General features: G+C 39.9%; 2 protein-coding genes and 1 long non-coding RNA gene across 7 annotated transcripts in view; all 3 read left to right on the forward strand.

The window, feature by feature from the left end:
• Positions 1 to 367: 367 nt before the first annotated feature.
• LOC311279719 (uncharacterized protein) lies at positions 368 to 7,118 on the forward strand (the record flags this gene model as incomplete). The annotated part of the gene is made up of 8 exons (XM_084391401.1): positions 368 to 407; positions 569 to 886; positions 989 to 1,019; positions 1,643 to 1,959; positions 3,124 to 3,303; positions 4,019 to 4,114; positions 4,317 to 4,360; positions 4,443 to 7,118. The coding sequence occupies 8 exons, from the start codon at positions 368 to 370 to the stop codon at positions 4,740 to 4,742; spliced, it is 1,326 nt and encodes a 441-aa protein (XP_084247527.1). The 3' UTR covers positions 4,743 to 7,118.
• A 3,844-nt stretch (positions 7,119 to 10,962) lies between these two features.
• On the forward strand, positions 10,963 to 11,587 carry LOC311286093. Its single transcript, XR_014626481.1, has 3 exons — positions 10,963 to 11,083; positions 11,183 to 11,371; positions 11,484 to 11,587. It is a non-coding gene; the product is annotated as an uncharacterized lncRNA (long non-coding RNA).
• A 7,656-nt stretch (positions 11,588 to 19,243) lies between these two features.
• Positions 19,244 to 21,492, forward strand: part of LOC311286028 (polymeric immunoglobulin receptor-like) — a 59,019-nt gene continuing 56,770 nt past the window's right edge. For 2 of the 5 annotated variants that reach the window (XM_084402030.1, XM_084402032.1), the window contains exon 1: positions 19,244 to 19,445. The gene's annotated coding sequence lies outside the window, so the exon portion shown is untranslated. The remainder of the gene's footprint in view (positions 19,446 to 21,492) is intronic. The other 3 variants (XM_084402029.1, XM_084402031.1, XM_084402033.1) reach the window with 2 other exon arrangements.

Consider the following 21,492-nt stretch of genomic DNA (forward strand, 5'->3'; position numbering starts at 1 on the left):
CGAGAGGAAAAAAATAAGTTTTAGTCGCATAACATCGGTTAATGGAAACGCCATCATTTCAAAATAGTTTTTTGTCGACAGTTAGAAAAAATCTTAAAAGTTATGCGCAAATCTGTAATGGAAATGCGCCTTCTGTCTCTCTCTCTCTCTCTCCCCCCCTCTAACCCCCCCCTCCCCCCCCCTCTCTCTCTCTCTCTCTCTCTCTCTCTCTCTCTCAGGGGAAGTGGGCGTCTCTGTCACATTCAGCTCTTCATGTTAAACATGTAACCAGGAAAGAAACACTCAAAACTCTTCTGAACACACATCGAGAGCTTCAGAAGAACTGAATCTACTAACAACAGAGAAGATCATTTAATAAGAGAGAAGAATGAAGATCATCTGGACTTTCACTCTGCTGATGATTCCTGGTAAGAATCTGAACTCAAGTTCACATCACAGAAGTAGCATCTCAGAGTAGATGTTGAGTTGAGATGATGAGGAGAGTCTTTAATTTTATGTTGTTCTACTGACTGTTGAGGAAAGTTCATTTCTGTGTAAATTAAAGTGTTTTAATGCTGGTTTGTTGTAGGTGTCGTGAGCTCCATGAGTGTGACAGGATATTCAGGAGGAGGAGTCAACATCACATGCAAATATGATAAAGGATATACAGAGAATGCAAAGTATTTTTGTAAAGGACGGTGGTCAAAGTGCACAGACCAAATCAAGACTAATGAGAAATATAAATGGGTTCAGTCTGGAAGATTCTCTCTGTATGACAACACAAGTTCAGAAGTCTTCACTGTGACCATCAGAGATCTGAGAGAAGAGGATTCTGGGAAGTACTACTGTGGAACTGAAAGGGTTGGAATAGATTCCACCACTGAAGTGAATCTGAAGGTTTTAACAGGTGAATAACTGAGACCTTCAAACCCATGATGATCTCCACAACATCACGATACTCAACACTGACTAATTACTGCCGTAATAACACATGTGAAACTCATTACAGACGCCATCAACAACCTTTTTTGTCTCCCGATGTAAGATTTACACTCATAATCTTGACCGGCATTGATAAATGTTGCAGCAAAGTGAGCAGATATGTGTTTATATTGAGAACAAAATGACAAATTATCTGGGTTTGTGTTTTTCAGGTCAACAAATCAGGACATGTGTGTGTGTGTGTGCGTGTGTGTCTTTGAATCTCATTGAAAAAAAAAAATATATATATATATTTTGTGTTTTGCAGGTCAAAAAATCGGGACAATACGAGGATATACAGGAGGACACGTCCTGATAAACTACAAATATGAGATGAAAAACACAAATCCTGTGAAAGAAGTCTGTAAAACTGCAGCAGATCAGTGTTTTACTGTAATAAACACTAACAGAACAGCAGAATGGAAACATGACAGACGATTCTCCATTCATGATGACAGATCTGCAGGACTCTTACTTCTGTTTATCAGAGATCTGAATGAGAACGACTCTGGAGAATATAAGATTATAGTCAAAGTTTCTGAAGATTACAGTTTCTTCTCTGAGTTTAATCTGGACATTAAGAAGGGTGAGCTGCTTTCAGTCATTTATGCATTATTTGACAGAATCCATGAATATATCTGGTGATTGTAACATTGCTGCACTTTATCTGGATCTTAAACAGAGGATTGTTGTGTGAAGAGCATCAGTCTATCAGCTTCTGCAGGAGGATCTGTGAACATCAGCTGCAATCCCACATTCATGATGTGAAGTTTCTGTGCTGGAGATCTGGAGCTGATCTCTGTGCTAAAGAGACGTCTGTGAAGGAGAGCAGAAGATGGAGGGATGAGGGAAAGATCCGGCTGTATGATGACAGAGAACAGCAGCTCCTGACGGGAAGCATCAGTCATGTGACTGAAGAAGATTCAGAATACTGGTGTGGAGTTCAGTCTGATCAAGGACACAAGATCTTCATCACACGAGTCCTGATCAGCATTACAGGTACAGATGCAGATCACTGTGTGTTATGTGTCATGTTTGCAGCTGATTCTGTTTAAGCAGGTTTAACCACAGGTTTTACATTTTTATGTTCTTTCCGTTCAACAAAGCAAAACCACAAACAGTTAAAAAGAGGAAGTATAAAAACAAACAACAGTTTGTATGTTTGTAGTTTATGAAGGTAAAAGTGCAGCTTTGTGTAAAACAATGATGCTGTTCTGAACAATGAGAAACTGCACTGAGTCATTTTACCACACTTGTGCTACAGTTTACTCCAGTTTAACAGAGCTCATCAGTCACTCTGATATACTGTATTATTCAGTGTGAAACCACAGGCTTCAGTTCTGGAAACTCAAACTAACAGCTCACGATTCTGTGCCTGTGTCAGCAACAGGCCCGGGGTGGGTAATCGGGCGAATTCCCAGTGGGCCGCTTCACTTTTGGGCCGGTCGAGGATTTTTTTTTCACATTTGTCACGTTAGTTACATTAGGCTACACACGTTCCGCATTCTGACACCGCAGCGCGCAGCCTCTGCATGGGTTGTACCATGTGAGGGAGTTCTCCCCTCGCCTCCTATAGAGTTGGTTGGGTCCATAGCCCATCTTTTCCAAAACGTTTTCTCAGGTAGGCTACCGCGGCACTGCCTACCGATAGCTGGGCCGGCCCTACCGTAACGGTACGCGTCAGAATTCTGAATTTATTTCTCAGAATTGCGAGATATAAAGTCAGAATTGCGTGAAATAAATTTGCAATTGCATGTTATAAAGTCAGAATTGCGAGATATAAAGTCAGAATTGCGTGAAATAAAGTTGCAATTGCTTCTTATAAAGTCTAAGTGAATTATTATTTAACCTTTACATTATTTGTTGAACCATGGTATTAATACAAACTACACAATAGTAAGAGCTGAACTGTTGCTTTATTTATCCAATTTGGAAAAAGTGCTAATTTGGAATTCCACCATTGAAAAAGTGGGCCGGTCTTGGGCCTGAAACTCCCAGGCTGAAAAGTGGCCCCACTCCGGCCCTGGTCAGCAAACATGAATTCTGGGTAATGAATGTGTGAATGACATCAGTAAGAAATCATGAGAAAAGAGATGTCAAGTTCTGTGTGTGAAAAAAACATCCTTTTAGAAATTCATTGTTTTATTGTTTTATATACTGAAGTTCCTCAAACATCATCACCATTGTCATCAACAACAACAACAACAACATCATCATCATCTTCATCATCCTCAACAACATCCTCTCCATCATCATCCTCATCCTCATCCTCATCATCATCATCATCATCATCTTCATCATCTGCTTCTTCTTCCTCATCAGTCGAAACTTCACCATTCACAGGTGTGTCCACATCAGCCGGTGATCTTGTGCTGAAATACAAACATGTGATCAATGGGTGTAACTTGTGAGGAGGCTTGACGCCCCCTAGTGGCTGAAATATATAAGTAAACATAAAAATACATGATATTTCACCTCTAAATTAAATAATAAATTTAATTGTAATATTTTATTAATTTAAATACAATTTTAAATAGTTAATTATTCACAACAACAACCATAATAATAACCCAATCATTCTTGTTTACATATTAGACTTCCAGTGAATTCGCTGGTTGAAAGACATTATAACTTATAACTCTTGACTTGGTAGGATCCGCACTTCCATCCTCAATAGCAAAATATTGTGGAATGTTTTTTGGGATTTCACATTGTGTGACGTTGTGTTACTTTCTCTTTAAGCCATCATGGTGCAGGTTTAGCGTTGCTTTTGCTGGGTCAGTTCCTCTTTGTGGTGCCAGATCAAACTTTGGTGGAAAACATATTAAACTGAGTGAAGAATGTTGTGTTTTTAAATGTTGTGTTACAGCCTGTAGGGTCCAAACATTTTATTCAGGACAAACTGGTACATCCAACTAACTAATGGGTCATGTGAATGTACAATGTTAAACCTGTAAATCCAGTATCACGGTCTGGCTAATCCTACTCCAAACGTCGAGCTACGCCCATGATCTGATATTTAGCTCAGATGATCAGATTATTTCTCCTGTGTTTTCAGGCTCTTCTCTGATCGTTCCTCTGGTTCTGGTTCTTCTGGTTCTGATCATCACTGGACTCTTATTCCTGTTTCTCTGTAAGAAGCGTCAGTCTCAAGGTAAAACTCATTCAGATTCAGAAAATCTGAGTTTAAAACACAGATTTGTTTATCTTTTTCCCACTTTGATTCTGTCGCCACCTATTGGCTACAACAAGATGTGAGCAAAATTCAGATATTTGATGATGTATGAAAAATTTTTACACAAGATATCAGTGTTGAAATGCAGAATATTGAATTTAGGAATAATTGTTTTTGGCAGGTGGTGATTCGTCGTCTCAGACTGGACCAGGAAAACATGAAGTGGCGAGTCCAGTTACTGTATAAAATAAGATGTTTATTTTTTACTATGAATTCTAATGCCTTCAATTTCTCTGTCTCTCCTCAGGTGTCTCAAACTGGTTACGATTATGAGGACATTAAAGACACTCACAAACAATTACCCACAAACCCCTCTGATTCTTACAATACTGTTTATGCCACTGCTCAGTTACCCACAACCCCCTCTGATTCCTCCGCTACAGTTGAGAAAGGCACTGGTGACTCTCAGCGCTGCATCACATCTACTGAGGATCTGAATTATGCAGTGGTGAATTTCCACAAGGAATCTGACTGTCCTGACAGTGTCAGTTTTAGGAAGAATCAGGATTACAGTGAATACGCTGCTGTCAATCATCTCACTGCTTGACGAGACACAGCAGAGGATATAAATCAGATCATTTTGAATGTTTGAACCTTGGCTTTGGCATTAAGTTTCCATGTAGCTGTTCCTCCTTTGCTGGACTCATCCGGTTCCCAGGCTCTCTTCCTTCACTGGTTCCCCCAGTTCCTTACCTCAGTTTGGTAAATGTGCTTGTGCAATTTAAAATAATCCAATTAGGATGTAAAAATGAAACACTGAAACATGTGATGTCTTTTGTGAGACAAGTGTTTATGTTTCTGAATGTGCAGAAGTTAGATGTGTCTTTCAGAGTTGTACATGAAGGAAAATCATACATGCTTTATGCCAGTACAGGCAGCTTGAAGTGTTTTGAGTGTGGAGATCTTGGGCACAAAAAGTTGACATGCCCACATAGAGCCCAGGCTAATGAGGAGCCACTGGGCCTAGTGGTGTAACTGGTTAATAATACTACCATACAGCCTCAGCCTGGAGAAGAGACTATCGCTCCGAAACATGAATCACGTGAAAGTGTAGACAAAAATCTAAATAACGGAGGTAAAATGGTGAATGTGGCACAGACACAGTGGAAGAGAAAGTAAGTGAAAGTGCTGCTTGTGAAGTGATTAGTATTGAAAATACTGGAAGCTTAAAGGTCCTCTAAGCCAGTGATTCTCAACCGGTGGGCCGCGGCCCTCTGGTGGGCCTCGGAGCGTCATCTGGTGGGCCGTGTAGGCAGTGGTAGACTACCCCCAAATTATTATTTTTTTTATTTTTTTATTTACAAATCTTGTTATTTTCTAATTATCTAATTGTTCTTATGAATTTATATGATCAAAAACACTCAAGTCAAGTCAAAATGCATTATCTAAAAGCAAATTTAGGTTTAAATATCACAACACCAATCATGTCAGATCGGATCAGACGCAGTAACATTACGTTACTGTAATATCGTTAATCGTTTTCTGAAAAGAAAAGCAGATGTGGGAGACAGACCTGTGCAGGGAAAAGCTTCGAAGTGTGTGGTGAGAAAATACGACGCTGAATACATTAAATTTGGTTTTATAAGGGCAGGTACTGAGGGAGTCGCACACGGACGAGAAGCGCAGCGCTGCGTCTACAACTCGAGGTATCGAACACGCGCACTTTCTCAGTTTATGGCCAGCAATATTGTTATGTTTAAGGACATTACGAAATTAAGATAATGTCTGTACTATGTTATGATTGCAATTCAGTTTTCAATTACAATTAAATACAATCGTTGCTGAGTCTGCAGTCTGAACACTTTACCTCAGGACGTACATTAACTGAATTAATTGAGAATCTCACCTGAAAATCCGGTCATTTTCATCCACGCAGCTGATTTCTGTAAATTTGAATATAAAACTAAATGTATCTTGCAGCACATGGTGAAGTCAGTATAGGCTACATTAATGACGCTTTACAAATATAATGTAGTAAATTTAATATAAAACTATGTAAATGGCGCTCAGTGGCGCGACAGGTTTTTGAACAGAATATTGAGGCATAGCTGGCGCTGCGGACAGACGCCGCCGGTGTGTACACTCATAGAAAATAATGTGTTCGAATTTTAAAGACGTGCCGCTGCGCTTCTCGTCCGGTGCGCGACCCCCTTAAGTCGAAGGCGCGTGTGGAGAAATGTTGTTGAATGTGGATTCAGGTGTTGAATGTGGAGAAATGTTGTCAAATAAGGCGCTAAAACCAAAGCTTCAGAGACATTTGAACAAAACTGGGCTGTTTAATATTGTTTTAAACAGTCAAGTTCATATCACTAACTGTATTTGATAAATTACACTTACAGTATAGGCTATGTAAATTGGGGTGAATGAACTTTGTTGAACATTTCGTATCTATACCACGAATGTTAGGCCTATTTCTCGTGCCATTTATATGGCAAAATATTTTGGCGTGCATATGATATGCAGTTTTCGCGTGCATATGATACGCACTGTATGGCGTGTAATACGCACGCACTTCCCACCCCTAATCCTAATTATATGCACGCAAAAAAAACAAAAACAAAAAACATTTTTGGCGTATAAATGGCACGAGAAATAACATTTGTGTTATAGTGATCGTGTTGCAGCGAATAGAGAGAATCCCCTCTTGTGTGTCTGACCTGTTGTTACAGGTATGTTAGCCTGTTATTGTTACAGGAATGGTTACTGAGTAAACCTGCAAAGTCTTTTTGATACAAGGACAGTTTTCATCTATATAGCTGACTCTGCTACAGTGGCATAACAGATTAACAGCAGAGTATATCATTGTACTTTTAGAATTTTCTGTTATTCTGTGTTCATACTATCATATGTGGAAAGGTGGTCCTCGGAATGTTTTTAAACACTCATTGGTGGGCCATGAGTTGCAAAAGGTTGAGAACCCCTGCTCTAAGCGATCTCGGTTGGCGTAACCCTTTTGTTGATGTTTGAATTATTATCAAACAAAACGGAGGCTAGCTAGACCCTCCCTCCTCCTCATCCGCGCACTAACCTCCGAACCCCACCCCCACATCATTCTTGTCGGTTATTGGCTGGAACAGTTTGTTATGTTTCGTGGTGCGGGTCGCTCTGTTTGTTGCTCAGTTTGTTTTTGCTGCAGTTTGTGGAGCGTGGGCTGTCTGCAGAGACCGTGTTTTTTTACAGTGTGTTCAGGGGACAGGCAGCTAGCGGATAGTGAGGAGATGTTTGCGGTATGTGAAAAAAAATGTTTTAGCCTAAAAAACGCGTGACATCGCTTATAGCACCTTTAAATTATGTTGGAAAAGGCGAGGATTATGGAATGAGGGAGGATGGTACATTGTCTGGGTTGTTGGACATTTCTGAGTTTGGGTTGCAGAATATAGATGAAACATATTCGGTAAAAGAGAGAAATTATTTTTTGGACTTAAAAAATTAAGAATTTTAATTTTTTTGCATTTCAATTCTGACATCCAAAGGCACAAGAAGACATTTTCTCCCTTTATTCTGTGGACTTTAATGTAAATATTCTATCAGTAGATGAAACTGCAAAAGGAAGAGCACTGTTAACTAAAGTCTGAAGGAATAACATTTGTTTTGATTAATGTATTATGCTCCAATTAATGGACATGAGCGTTTGGGTTTTTTATGGAATTGAGATCAGTCATTTAGAAAATTTGACCTTTTATATTACAAGATATTAGTTTCTGTGAAAAGTTTACGTTTTTTGGGGATTAATGGAAACTTAAGAAAGACACTTTTGAAAATCTTGGTCAATGGTGGGTTGTAGGTAAAGCTAATAATATATTTTTTGTCAAAACTATACTTCACATAATACTGCATTGATGAAAACAGCAGTTAACAGTTTACAAAGAGACATTGCATTTCTGGAAAAATACATGTTAAACAATAAGGGAACTGTGAATAATGAAAGGTTAAATAAGAAATAAGAAGAACTTGGGTGTTTTTTTACAAGAAAGCGTAAAAGGAGCGCTTACAAGATCAAGAATTTGCTCGATCAAAGATAAGGGGCATAAAGATATAGTGCAGTTCTATCTTTAATTCCTAAAAAAGGAGACTTGGGACTATTAAAAAACTGGAGACCAGTGTCGTTGCTGTGTTAAGACTATAAAATATTCTCAAAGGTACAAGCGAACAGACTTAAAAAATATTTACATGTATTATAACCATCTCGTATTTTTAATGCAAAACAAAGTTATACAACGCAATAATGGGGGATTCAGTTTGCCTAATAGCTGTTCAAGAAGGAAAAATACTCCCCAAATGAATAAACACTATATTCTTTTTTTATATCCTTATGCAAACAAAAATAATTGTCAACACCCAAAAAGCAAATACAAGAAAAAGCAACTACAATAAACAAAACAATCTAACGGATAGGTGCTTTACAGGAATTGGTCATTAGGATGCACAATTCAATAATCCAAACGATAACAGTTCTCATGCATCAGACTCTTCCAAATCAGGAACAGTCATAAGCAAGCCAAAAGTCCCAAGATCACATCCCTCTGGACTTTAAATCCATATTTAGTTTGCATATGCAGTGTTAAAGTCACCGATAAAGAGTTCTTCTAAAATACATATACTAAATAAACTGTATCAAACTTATTAGCAACAAACATCATCATTATCAAGGCATACTTTTTAGGGATGGTTGACGCGAAACTGACGTTCCGAAGCTTTGTCGAGATCCCGAAGCGCAGATGTTTCGAAACGCTGATCCGAAGCGTGATTCAAAACACCCATGTCACGTGACTATGGCTAAATGAAGCTTCGGAGTGTTTCACAAGTGTTTCGACAGGTGGCATGGTCCGCCGAATCAGCGTTTGGTTGACAGGGTCAGGAACAGACCACACAATCGCACATCTGTATAAAAGTGAAGTCAACGCATTGACCTCGTGGGTTTTTGTGAGGGGTGTTTGATTTTGAGATAGCGGATTTTTGGTGATATAGTGACATTTATAGTGCGATTTGTTTAGTTATATTTAGGCTTACATTTAAATTTACACATTGACTGATAGGCTAGAGACAGACAGAGTAAACATAGTGACACAATAATAGATGCATAGATAGAAATATATATAGACAGATAGATTAATAGATAGATACATATATATATATATATATATATATATATATATATATATATATATATATATATATATAGATAGATAGATAGATAGATAGATAGATAAATAAATAAAAATGGAGGCTCCACAGAAGAGATGCCGTACATCTGTGGTGTGAGAGCATTTCCATTTGGAAACCCCAAATAAAGTGAGATGTATGTATTGTGGGTTAGGGTTACAACAACCCTAACCCTAACCCTAACAATACATCATCCATGATGCACCATTTGAGGAGCACTCATCCTGCCATTTTGCAAGGTCCAGAGGATGGTAGCATTTCCCCTGTACCTAGGCCTGCTACTGACACTGCTGGGCCATCTAAGCAAGGTATGCATTGTTTGAAATATAATTATAATTGAAATATAATAACAAACTGTTGGGACACTGTTTAGAAAGTCCATAGGCCTGTGTCAACCTAAGCCCTACAACCTAACGTCCCAAACACAACTGCCAATCATGTTAAAAACAGCTTCAATGTGAATATAATATAATATGTTGTCAATATAATATAATATTTTGTGAATAGACATTTGGCAGTGAAGACATAATTTGAATCGATCACCTCGAAAAATCTGAATCTGAAAAATCGAGGTTTTCCTAATTGTTGTAGTTCTACATTCCATTTTATCTTTCTCTGCACACTGAGCATAAACGTTCATAACATAACTTTGTTTAGGAAGGTCTCCAAATAATGAACCAGTAGGCTACTTTTAATAGCTGTGCACTATTTGAAGTTGTATTTTTTCAATGTATTTGTCTGAAAGTATGTTTTATCTTCTCTTTTAAAAGGCAGACAGAGGGAATTGGATGAGGCTCTTCTAAACATGGTGGTGAAGGATCTGCAGCCCTTCACCATCGTGGAGGATGAGGGTTTCAGGGCCTTTGTGAACAAGCTTCATCCAAGCTATGTCCTCCCATCCTGGAAGGTGCTTGAAAACAATGGTCAGCGAAAGGAACAACAAAACCAAGGAGAAGACAATGGAGGACCTACAAAAGGCCGAATTTGTTAGCCTTACGGCTGACATGTGGTCCTCCATTAATATGGACGGATATCTTGGTGTAACTTGCCATTACAAAACACCAGAGGCAAAAATGGCAACTATTGTACTGGGTGTAAGGAGGTTTTACCAAACCCACACAGCCCAGCATCTCATGGAGGCTAAGCCTTGCTAATGGCTGATTTGGGAATAACCTCCAAAGTTCAGTGCATGGTGACTGACAATGCATCCAACATGATCCTAAGCGCCCAGCTACTCCACCTTCGCCATGTCCCATGTTTTACTCATAATTTAAATTTGATTGTGAAAAAGGCCCTAGATCAAACCCCAGTCATCAATGAAATACGCCAGAAAGCCAGAAAGATAGTGGGGTTGTTCAGATCCAGCTGCAAAGCAAAGGACAAGCTTGTGGAGATGCAGGGCTTGATGGGCAGACCATCTCTGAAACTGATACAGGAGGTTGAGACGAGATGGAACAGCACATTCGACATGCTACAACGCTTATATGAGCAACGTGAGCCAGTGGGTGCTGCACTTTCCAATATAAACAGTGACACTAATCCCCTGACAAGTCTTGAGTATGACATTATTCAACGATCATTGTCACTACTGCAACCATTCAAACTTGCAACAAAAGAGTAACAGAGAGTGTCTGCTTCAAAGCTTATACCACTGTACAGGATGTTGCAGCACAAGCTTGCACAGAAAAAAAGGACATGCAACGCAGAAATCAACTGTACAATTAGGTAGGCCACAATGACCATACTACCCACGTAATTGGCCAAAACTGTCATATTGTTGCCATTATTATAATTAATATGGTTTTCTCCTGTTTTGGCTCATAGGCTCACATCTGCAAGAAGGTCTGCACTCCAGATGTGGAGGTTATGAGACTTTTAGAGCCTTGGCACTGGCTACACTGCTGGACCCAAGGTTCAAAAATGTGGCATTTGGAAATCCTGCCAAAGCCCAGGACGCTGAAAAGCACATCACACTGGAGTGTGCTTCGCTGATGCGTTCAAACACAACTCCTGGTGAGCAGTTTCAGTCTATGTTATGTTATGTAATCTGATTCATGTAATTTATACTTCATATATGCCGTCAGTTTAGGATTTGTTACTAATTGCTGTTTTCATTTTCATTCAGAGCCACAAATGTCAACATCATGCCCATCATCATCATCATCAACATCAGTAGAAACACAGGACAGTTTATGGGAACTTTTTGATAATCGTATCTGTGAAACCCAGATGATACACAATGCTACAGCTGATGCCACAGTGGAAGTGAAAAAATACCTCAACCCAGAACTCATGATCCCCTAACTTACTGGAAAGAGAGAGCAGTAATCTTTCCTCATTTGTATGTCCTTGCTAAAAAAATATCTTTGCATGCCAGTGAGGAATACACATAACAGGGCTTAGGCCCAGGAAGTTAGCAGACTACGCCACGATGGGATTTACACCCAAATAATGAACTATTTTGTTCTAACCAGGCACTCAAGTCCGTTGATGGATCAGCCAGAGACAGTGGTCCAGTACAAAAATTGAATTTTTATTTTTACTTTTAAACTCAATGAACCATGCACACACAATAGTCACTCCAAAATTGATTGAGTTTTGACAGCAAACATATAAGGGAATTTTTTACAGCAAACAACATGCACTGTACACCAAATAAAATAACAAAATACACACCCACTCACTATACTCTATTCGCAACGCACACACACCCCCGAGAGAGGAGGGGAATAGGGCGGAAACTTACCAGTGGGAGGCTAGTGGCTCGAGCAATGAGCATCCATGAAAAACACCCCAATCACACGTGTCGAATTTCACACACACACACACACACACACACACCGCAAGAGAAATGACCACACTTGGTGAACACGCAGCCACAGCACACACCAAGGGACCCGCCACCGCAGGGGGCACTGCTCCCACTGGCAGCTCTCAGCACCTGGACAAAGTTATACACACAAAAATTACAATAAACAATGTCTAATAAGCCACCCGTTCTAAAGCCCAAGGTGGTACTAGGGTAAGCAATATGAACAGAGACTAACAATCACACAATAAATCAAAATAAACAATTAAACATGGACAAAACATCATAACCCATCCACAACAATCAACAACGGGACAAAATTGCCCTATGGATCAACCACTTCAAGGTCTTCAGTCAGTGTGGACAAATCACAAAAAAAAAAGGTCAAACAAAAGAAAAAATCTAAATTAGGCCAATCCTCTTGGATATCAGCAGCAGGAAAAGGCCTCCATACAAGAGTTCAAAGAAAGAAATAAACACACAAAAAAAAAACACTTAACCTATGAAAGAATATAATCAAAAAACAATTAAAGTGGTGCCAGTCCATCAAACACTCTACACTCAAACACTGATTCACAACAATGACAGGAAGAAGGATCAAACAGTGTTAAACCGGCAACAGTGTAACACGCCAGCCAGCCGCCTGTTATCTTGAGCTAAACACAGGTCCAATAATCCTTGGTCCCCTGTGGAAAGGCAGCCGGGTACGACGAAAATCCGTGAACAAAACGTAACATGAAAAGCATAAGCAAAGCAGCAGATGTTCAGCGCTGAACATGCTGAACAGCGCTAAAATGCACAGGATGTCCATTTACAAATATATCCCACATTAACCATTCAACTATTACTCAGTATAGCAACATACCTATGATTAACAGCGTTGCGTCACAGGCCCCAAGCTCTGATTGCTGATAGCAGGGCGCACACTCATCTGGTGAAAGGGCTGCTGCCGCACCAGGGATTCTACAGCACAAAACATTCCCTATAAGCCCAAGGAAAGAGAAACGAAGCTAGCCCTCACGATTGGCTCAGAGTTAACTGCCCAGAACCACTCACAGCACAGCAAATTAAGTGTCACTTAGTGAGGCATGAGCCAGACATGCATCCTGCTACACCAGCAACAAGTGTCCCTTGTGAGAGGATTTTTTCAAAGTCTGGAGAAATTATCTGTAAAAAAAGAAGTAGGCTAAGTCCTTCCACAGCAGAGAAATTAATATTTTTGAATAAAAATCTTTAAAAAAATGAGATATTGTGGCTTGATTTATTTTATTTATATTCATTTTCCATGACCAAAATAACATTATGCACAGTGAGGAGCCTACAGGCTACAAGCTTCACATAATAGAAAAATACAATAATAATAAAATAAAAAAAAATGTAATGGCTCGTTGTCAAGGTTGTTTCAGATCAACACCTGCAAGTGACCACTAGGTGTCACTGTTGAGACGGGTGTCGGATTGTTTCGAAGCCTCGACACAATATGGCACATTTGCTTCAACTGTTTCATTGTTTCACAAAGCCTTGATCTGCCCACCACTATAACAAACTACTCCGAGACAAGGTTGAGGATCCAAATGCAGTTTATTTAACGGGTTATCCAGAATCCAAACACAAGCAAAGGGTCAAGCACAGGAAGGCAGTCCAAACAAACAAACAAGGGTCAGCAGCAAAAAGGGAATCCGAGAAACAGGCAAAACTCCAAGAACCAAGAGACAATGAAATCAGGGAGAATGCTCAGAAATGCAGCACAACAACATACAAAACTTCGCAGTGAGTGATAGGAGGAATCAGGCTTATGTGGGGTGAGCTAAACCAGATAATGAGACACAGGTGGATGCAATCAGGGATGATGAGTCCAGGCAGTGAGTTATGGGAAATGTAGTTGTGAGCAGGGGTTAAAGTGGGCCGGAATGGTCCGGAACTGTGTTCTGGCACGTCAGATAAATAAATAAATAAATAAATAGATTCAAATCAAATCAAATCATTCTCATCAAATTCAATAATAATCATCATTCATCAAATCAAAACTGAATATCACCCCCTGGCCCCACATTCACAAACACGCTTCCCGAAGTTATGTTCTCAGTCACGGTTCTCCTGTCTGATTTTAGTGCAGCTACACCGGTTCACGCCTCTCCTCCCCGCTGAACGCCAGCGATTACTAATGCGTGAAATGCACTCACGGTGGTTGAGGTTCGATATTCGCCGGACATTTGTTTTCCCTTGTAATATATTTTATTATTTATATTTATATTATATTTATACCTGAGAATGCTTTGACGCGTTTCCACAGCGCATGATGCCTAAGGGAACGTCTGCCAATTCCACCAACTGCGTTAAACGTTGACTATAATTTGTCTTATTTAAAAATACTTTTAACATTTAAAAACAGACGATTTCAAATTCCAAAGCTTGTAGAAGGTTCCTATTGGCAATACTGACTTAGGCTACAGCTTTGGTAGCCTTGAGTAAATTAACTTGTCTCAGAAAATGATTCATAAAACATATAAATATCAGTTGAGCCTTTGTTTACTTTCTTCACTGACACAGACGGAAATGAAAAGACTATCAGTCAAAGTTCAGCTTTTGGAGGGGAAGAAATAGGGCAGGATAAGGAGACTGAGAGAAAAAGAAAGATGAAGATGAGGAGAGAGCAGGTATTGACAAGGTTTTAAATTGATACATTTCTTATCATTTTTTTTTGGCCTTCAAAAGCCCTAAAGTGCACATATGTAGGTCAGAGAAAGCCAAATTTAATAGGGGGAGCATGCCCCCGAACCCCCCTAACTACCGCACATTTGAGTCTGTTTTGGACTTCCCATTTTTATGTTTAAATTTACATTGTGAAAAATAAGGTTGTGTTCCATATTGTGGTGTGATACTTGGTGCCACAGTGACACTCTTGTCCCAAAAAGTATTGCTATACCACGATACTCAATATGTAGTCCCACGGTGAGTCATTTTCCCCTGTTGCACGCACCTACACAAAATTTGAGGGTTCCCCCACCTGCCAAATCCCACTTTAACCACTGGTTGTGAGTGAATCATGATAGTCTGATGTGGAGTGCCCTCTGGTGGCTCTCAAGGGCACTCCAGCTAATGACCGTTACAGTTCCTGTCACCACCACACAAAGCGCAGTTTTTATGGTGACAGTCCGTTATAAATATGAAGATTGTATTGTATCTTCTACTATAAAGATGAAGATTGACATTTTGTTAATTAAAAAATAAGCACTTTATGTTTATGTTTAAAAAATCTTTATTAACTCATTTTCCCTGGGACCTACACACTTAATGTAGGTTTGTCTGTGGTCGCGATGAACGTGAGCCAAGGCAGAATTTCCCATTCTTACTTTCCACACTGACAGCTACTCAGTTAGTTATTGAATAATGAAATCTGAAGCTCATTACTGCAGTAAATCCTGAAGATGGACCAGATTTCATCACATTCAAAGTGGCAGTGCCACGTCCTATAGAGAAATACCTTTAGTTCAAATCATATCTGTGTATTAAACATCAAATAATTTCTGAATCTGATTGGTTGTAATTGTGTCAAATCACTGTCTTTAAAGGGGAACCAGGAGGATGAAAAAGAGAAATGACACACAGGAGTCTCAGGTGAGAATAATTATCAGAAGTTTATTGATCAGGGAAATTAATTGGTATCTAAATGATTAAAAGTCTGAATGTAGCAGATACTTTTTCTAGTGAGCTGTTTATAGACGTTATTTATTTTTTCTTTATTTAATTTTTTTCTTTAATGGCAAAGATGAATCATTCCAGACCTGATCATGACAGACACAACGCTTATGATGTTGAATTGAGTGATCCTGTGTATGAGAATTTAACAGTAAGTGTTTCCTACAAAAGACTAAACTCTCTTCACCTTTAGCCAAAAGAAATTAATCGCTCAATGTCAGTGTGAACATATCTATATTGACTAAATATATGGGAATTTAAATAACACACTCCTGTTTTTACTTTGTCTTCATTCATACAGACTGCTCAACTTGATGAGTGTAAACCTGAACTGGACTTGTCTCTGTATGAAAATATTCCAGTAAGTAAGAATACCCACTAGATAGAGACAAAACCCAATCTATTAGCCTTTCCTTATGACACATGTTGTTGATGCTTTTATTTAAATATTTCATTATTAATGTTTTCACTTTCTTTCTTTCTTTCTTATTCAGCCTAACAAGAAGAGGCTGTAGTGTTTTGGACACAGTAAATATTACAGCCTTTATGCATCTCTTTGTGGGAGGAGCCCTGAATGATTGACAGGAGTGCCATGATGACGTGTGACTGAAGTAATCAGGCGATCATTTTATAGATGGATGTGCGATAATGAAAGTAAATGGTTAATGAATTTATGTAAAAGTGTATTATTTTAAAATAAATAAAGTGTTTTTCCTTTTTCCTTTTTTTTATGTATGAATCTTAGATATTAATGTTTTTAACCATGAGTATCCATATTATTGATGTTTCCAATAAAAGGCAGAAAAAATAAGTCTCTAGTTGTAAAATTCCACACTTTTCTGACATTCAATGAATCAGAATAACAGTATAACAGATATTAAAGACCTTTACACTTAGAGATTGCTAGAGAGAGAAAAAAGAAAAGATCAAACTAGATAAGATTATTAATTTAAGGATTACTGCAGAAAATTACACTCGCAATCTTGATGCTTTTCCAAAAAAAAAAAAAAAAATTCCTTAATATATAGCAACTTATGTTTCAACATGAAGTTAGTTCGTATTCCCTTCTACGACGGCGAAAATGTCTCAGGTTATGACTGTAACCCTAGTCCCCTGAGAAGGGAACGAGATGCTGCGTCGATGACGCTTTGGGAATGCCCCTGCGTGATTGCGTCTGAAGTGTGTATGTCAACTAGTCCAATGGCGAGAGTGAACGTCACAGGCGGGTGACGTCACGACCAGGAAAGGATAAAAGCACATCCGGTCTGACCGGCATTAGCTTCAAAGAAGCCGAAGCAAGTCAATCACAGGGATGAAGGAAGTATGGCAGGGCGACACAGCGTCTCATTCCCTTCTTAGGGAACTAGGGTTACAGTTGTAACCTGAGATGTTCCCTTTTCGGAATGACAATACCCAAACTCCGTATTTTCAAGCGATCTTGCAGAAACTCAAGTACTGAACTGGGCAGTTAACTGGATCCCAATGTCGCCCACTATACCAAGAAGTGAAGACCTTCCACTTCAGGACATATAGTTTCCTAGTGGAAGGAGCTCTGGAGTGAAGTATGGTCTCTACAACCTCAGTTGAGAGACCAGCATCTATGAGTTGAGCCCCCTCAGAGGCCAAACCCACAGGTTCCACATTCTGGACGGGTCCTTCCTGATTGGAATCTCCAAGCGAGAGGCTTCGAGGAGAGACACTAGGTCCGATAAACAAATTCGGCTCGGCCAACGTGGTGCTACAAGCAGTAGACTTATTCCATCCTGGCGGACTTTCTCCGGAACTCCAGGGAGCAGAGCAACTGGGGGAAATGCATACAGAAGCAGCCTCGACAATATGTCTGCTCCTATGTTTTGGTACCCTGGGATGTGCACTGACCTCAGGGAGAGAATCTTCCCTGGGGACCACAGGAGGATCTGACATGCCAGTCTGCATAGTGGATGTAAAGTAAGTGCATAGTGTTTATGTAAGAGGTCTGAGAGGAAGCGCTCCAGTGCCATGAAGACTGCCATCATCTCCAGGCAATTTATGTGCCATGAAAGATGATGATTCCTCCACAGACCCTGAGCTGAGCGGACTTCCATTTTCGCATCTCAGCCTGTGAGCGAAGCATCTGTCGTGAGAGTTACTCGATGCCATTGAACTCCTAGCACAGGAAACAGAAAACAGTTCCAACAGAAGCAGCTCATGAGTGACTAACCGAAACACAGACTGAAGGCCAGACTGGAATAGTATAAATGGGTGGAACGGAGCGACAGATATTCCCCTCCCCGCTCAAAGCGTCATGTAATCCACCGCTCGAGCTCCACTTCGGGTTTTCAATCTCCCGTTCGGAGCGATACTGCAGCACACCAGAGAAAACGTGGGCGAAATTACTTTCAAAAACGCGGTTCCTTCAGATACGAGTTGATTATTATCTCATTTGTGCATGGCATTTGTGGGAGGAGGAAGAGGAGCACAGCTAATGTATGTAGGACTTATGAACGGCGGACAAAAAAAAAAAAAAATCCTTTTTGTTATCAGGCAACGGTTGTTATTCAGAAATTTTTGACCACTGAATGTCACATTTGGCCAATCACATCAAGTATTCCAGCGACCCGTGTAATAATAAAAGACAAGATGAATTGACCATTTTGAAGCTGAATACAAAACTTTTCAGTAAGACCTCAAAAATTTCACAACATTTTACATTTACAAGTTAAAAAGTAAGTAAAAGTACTTTAAAAGTAAAATAAGAATTATTCTTGTTATCTGCATGTATTTATACTGCATGTTTAAAAAATGCAAATGTTCAGAGGCTGCATCAATAAAATATCAGCTCTGGAGGTTTTTAGATTTTTACTGATTTCCGAGATACCGCTACGTGAACTTGATCGTACGAAGTGGGTTCCCCATCGGAGAAAACCCTTTGGTCCTGAGCCACCACTGCAAGGGTCTCATTTACAGCTCATTAAAGGTATAATGTATATGTTATAAAAGTATAAAGGTATAATGTTGGACGATGCTGTCATCAGCTTTAACTCCTTCAAGTCTGTGAGGATAGCAGCTACACGATAGAACGGCCGGCATCGTAACTAAATCCCATACCACACCAAGGAAAGTGGATCTCTGTAGTGGAGGAAGCACACTCTACTTGGCATTAAGTCTCAACCCCAACTTTTGCATGTGCGCGAGGACGACATTTCGATGCTGAGCCACCATCTGCTCCGACTCTGCTAGAATCAGCCAGTCTTCTATGTAGTTCAGAATGCGTATTCCCTGCAGCCTGAGCGGGGCCAGAGCTGCATCTACGCATTTTTGTGAACGTGCCAGCTGATAGAGCTAGACCGAATACCCCTGAGAGAAAACCTCAGGAACTTCCTGTGCTGAGGGAGGATGGAGACATGGGAGTATGCTAGATCTATTGTGACAAACCAGTCCTCGGATCTGATTTGAGGCACAATCTGCTTCAATGTCAGTATTTTGAACTTGAGCCTCTTGACTGTACGATTAAACTGACGAAGGTCTAATATAGGACGCAACCCCCCATCCTTTTTCGGAACAATGAAGTAACAGCTGTAAACCCAGATTCTCTTTCGGGTGAGTACACCTGTTCTATAGCTTCCTTTGCTAATAGAGACTATATATACAGTGTGTGTGTGTGTGTGTGTGTGTGTGTATGTGTGTGTGTGAGTGAGAGTGTGTGTGTGTGTGTGTGTGTGTGTGTGTGTGTGTGTGTGTGTGTGTGTGTGTGTGTGATTGAGAGTGTGTGTGCGTGTGAGAGTGAGAGTTTATGTGAGTGTGTGTGTGTGCGGGAGATTGTGTGTGAGTCCTGCTGGGATAACAGGAAGTGAAATATCCTCTTATTGTTTCAGCACAGGATGTCTGTGTTACCATGGAAACCAAGAATATCCCCTTCAGACCTGAATTATGTTTCAAGTTTCTGAAAAATATAAAAGTACATTTTCCCAGCTCATGAGGCTTCTATAAATGAGACCAAATACAAATATTACAAATTTCAATACTCTCTAATTGTAATTTTTTTTTTTGTCCATTTCAATGGACGTCAGGTCAAAACAGGGGTACTTCAGAAAAATGTACCATTATGAAATACAATAATAAACATACAAATTGTTGGTCTATACTTTAAGCTTCTTCTCAAGGTCAAAAACTTGAATAGTATAACATTTCAACCTTAATTTTGAGGTTTTTGTTTTACAGATTGCACATTTGTTTATTCATAACAAAATTAACCTAGGAATCAATCAAGTCACGTTAGAGTCATTTCCTGTGTGCATCTTTGAAACAATTTATCTGTGACACAAAGCAGTAGTGCACCTTGCACTTATCACAGAAGACGTGTGTTTTCCCAGAACAGCCTTCCAATTTGCATCTTGTTGCTTCTTTTTTTGCATCATAATTTGGCAGGTGGTCCACCATATCTTTTTGGACTTCAAGAACTGGCCGCCATTCCCTTGCCTCTCTCTTTTGTCCAGCTTCATCAGCTACATCAAGATGTTAGGTCTGGCAACTCACCATAGACACGGCTCAATCCGAGGGGCGGGATAAACGGCTGTCTTTGAAATTCCCTCTGCAATAGGACAGCGCTTCAACCAACCAGAGCGTTTTCCCAGTGCGTCTAGATTTCTAGGCTATGAGTTGATTTCGAGGCTAAGGCTGATTAGCTGATCAAGCTTGTCCACCCCTCCCATGGCCTTGTTGTATTTTTTCACAACCTCTGGACGCTTGACCTTCACAGACTGCCTCTCTTTCTTATCCCACCTCTCAACTTCGTCTTCGTCTTCATCTCCAACACCAACAAAGTTGGAGGCCAGCATAACAGAGCGGTTATCAAACCCCTTCACTAGAACAACTTTTCCATCCCTACTTATAACTTCATCATGGTTTCCCCGTGTTTTCTTAGACATTTCCTTGTCTGTCTTCAGTGGCAGATTTGCAAAGCGGCAAAGCCTTGCTGTTCCAGCAGCATGAATTTTCTTTTCTGCAAGAACTTCAAGGACATTGTAGGTGGTGAAGTAGTTGTCAAAAAAGAGCTTGTGGTGGGAGCCTGGATTCTCTGGCACAGGTGGAAGACAACAGAAGCTCCATGCCCTAAAACATTTTTGCTTTTATCAGAAAGCTCTGTTGTGGCACCTTGACAGATGAGGAAATCATAAGCAAGCCCACTTTTGCCACAGAGGAAATACATCTTCACTCCCCATGGTGTAGGTTTCCCTTTGATATACTGGATCACAGAGAGTTTTCCTCTGAAAGGCACAATCTGCTCATCAATACAGAGATATTCCTCCAGTTATATATCCAGTCCTCCAGCGTTTCCTTATGGACTCATAGATATCTTTTTGTCTGACCTTGAAGAAAACATCAGTGTCTCCAGGAGGCCTCTCATGGTTGTTCAACAACATGCAGGTTGGAGCGGAGTTGGAAAAAAAGATCTCGAGACATGGTTTCCTTGAAAATTCAGTAACACTTTATTTTGATGGTCCCTTTTGAACGTGCTGTTGACTATAAGTAACTTTGCAAATATATGTCAACCAACTTTCATTGGAGTATAAGTAGACTGTCTGCTTAATATCTGCAAACACTTTATTGTGATGGTCCTCCAACAGACACTCTACTGACTATAAGT

Source organism: Rutilus rutilus, assembly GCF_951802725.1.
Source record: "Rutilus rutilus genome assembly, chromosome: 2".
Classification (NCBI taxonomy): Eukaryota; Metazoa; Chordata; class Actinopteri; order Cypriniformes; family Leuciscidae; genus Rutilus; species Rutilus rutilus.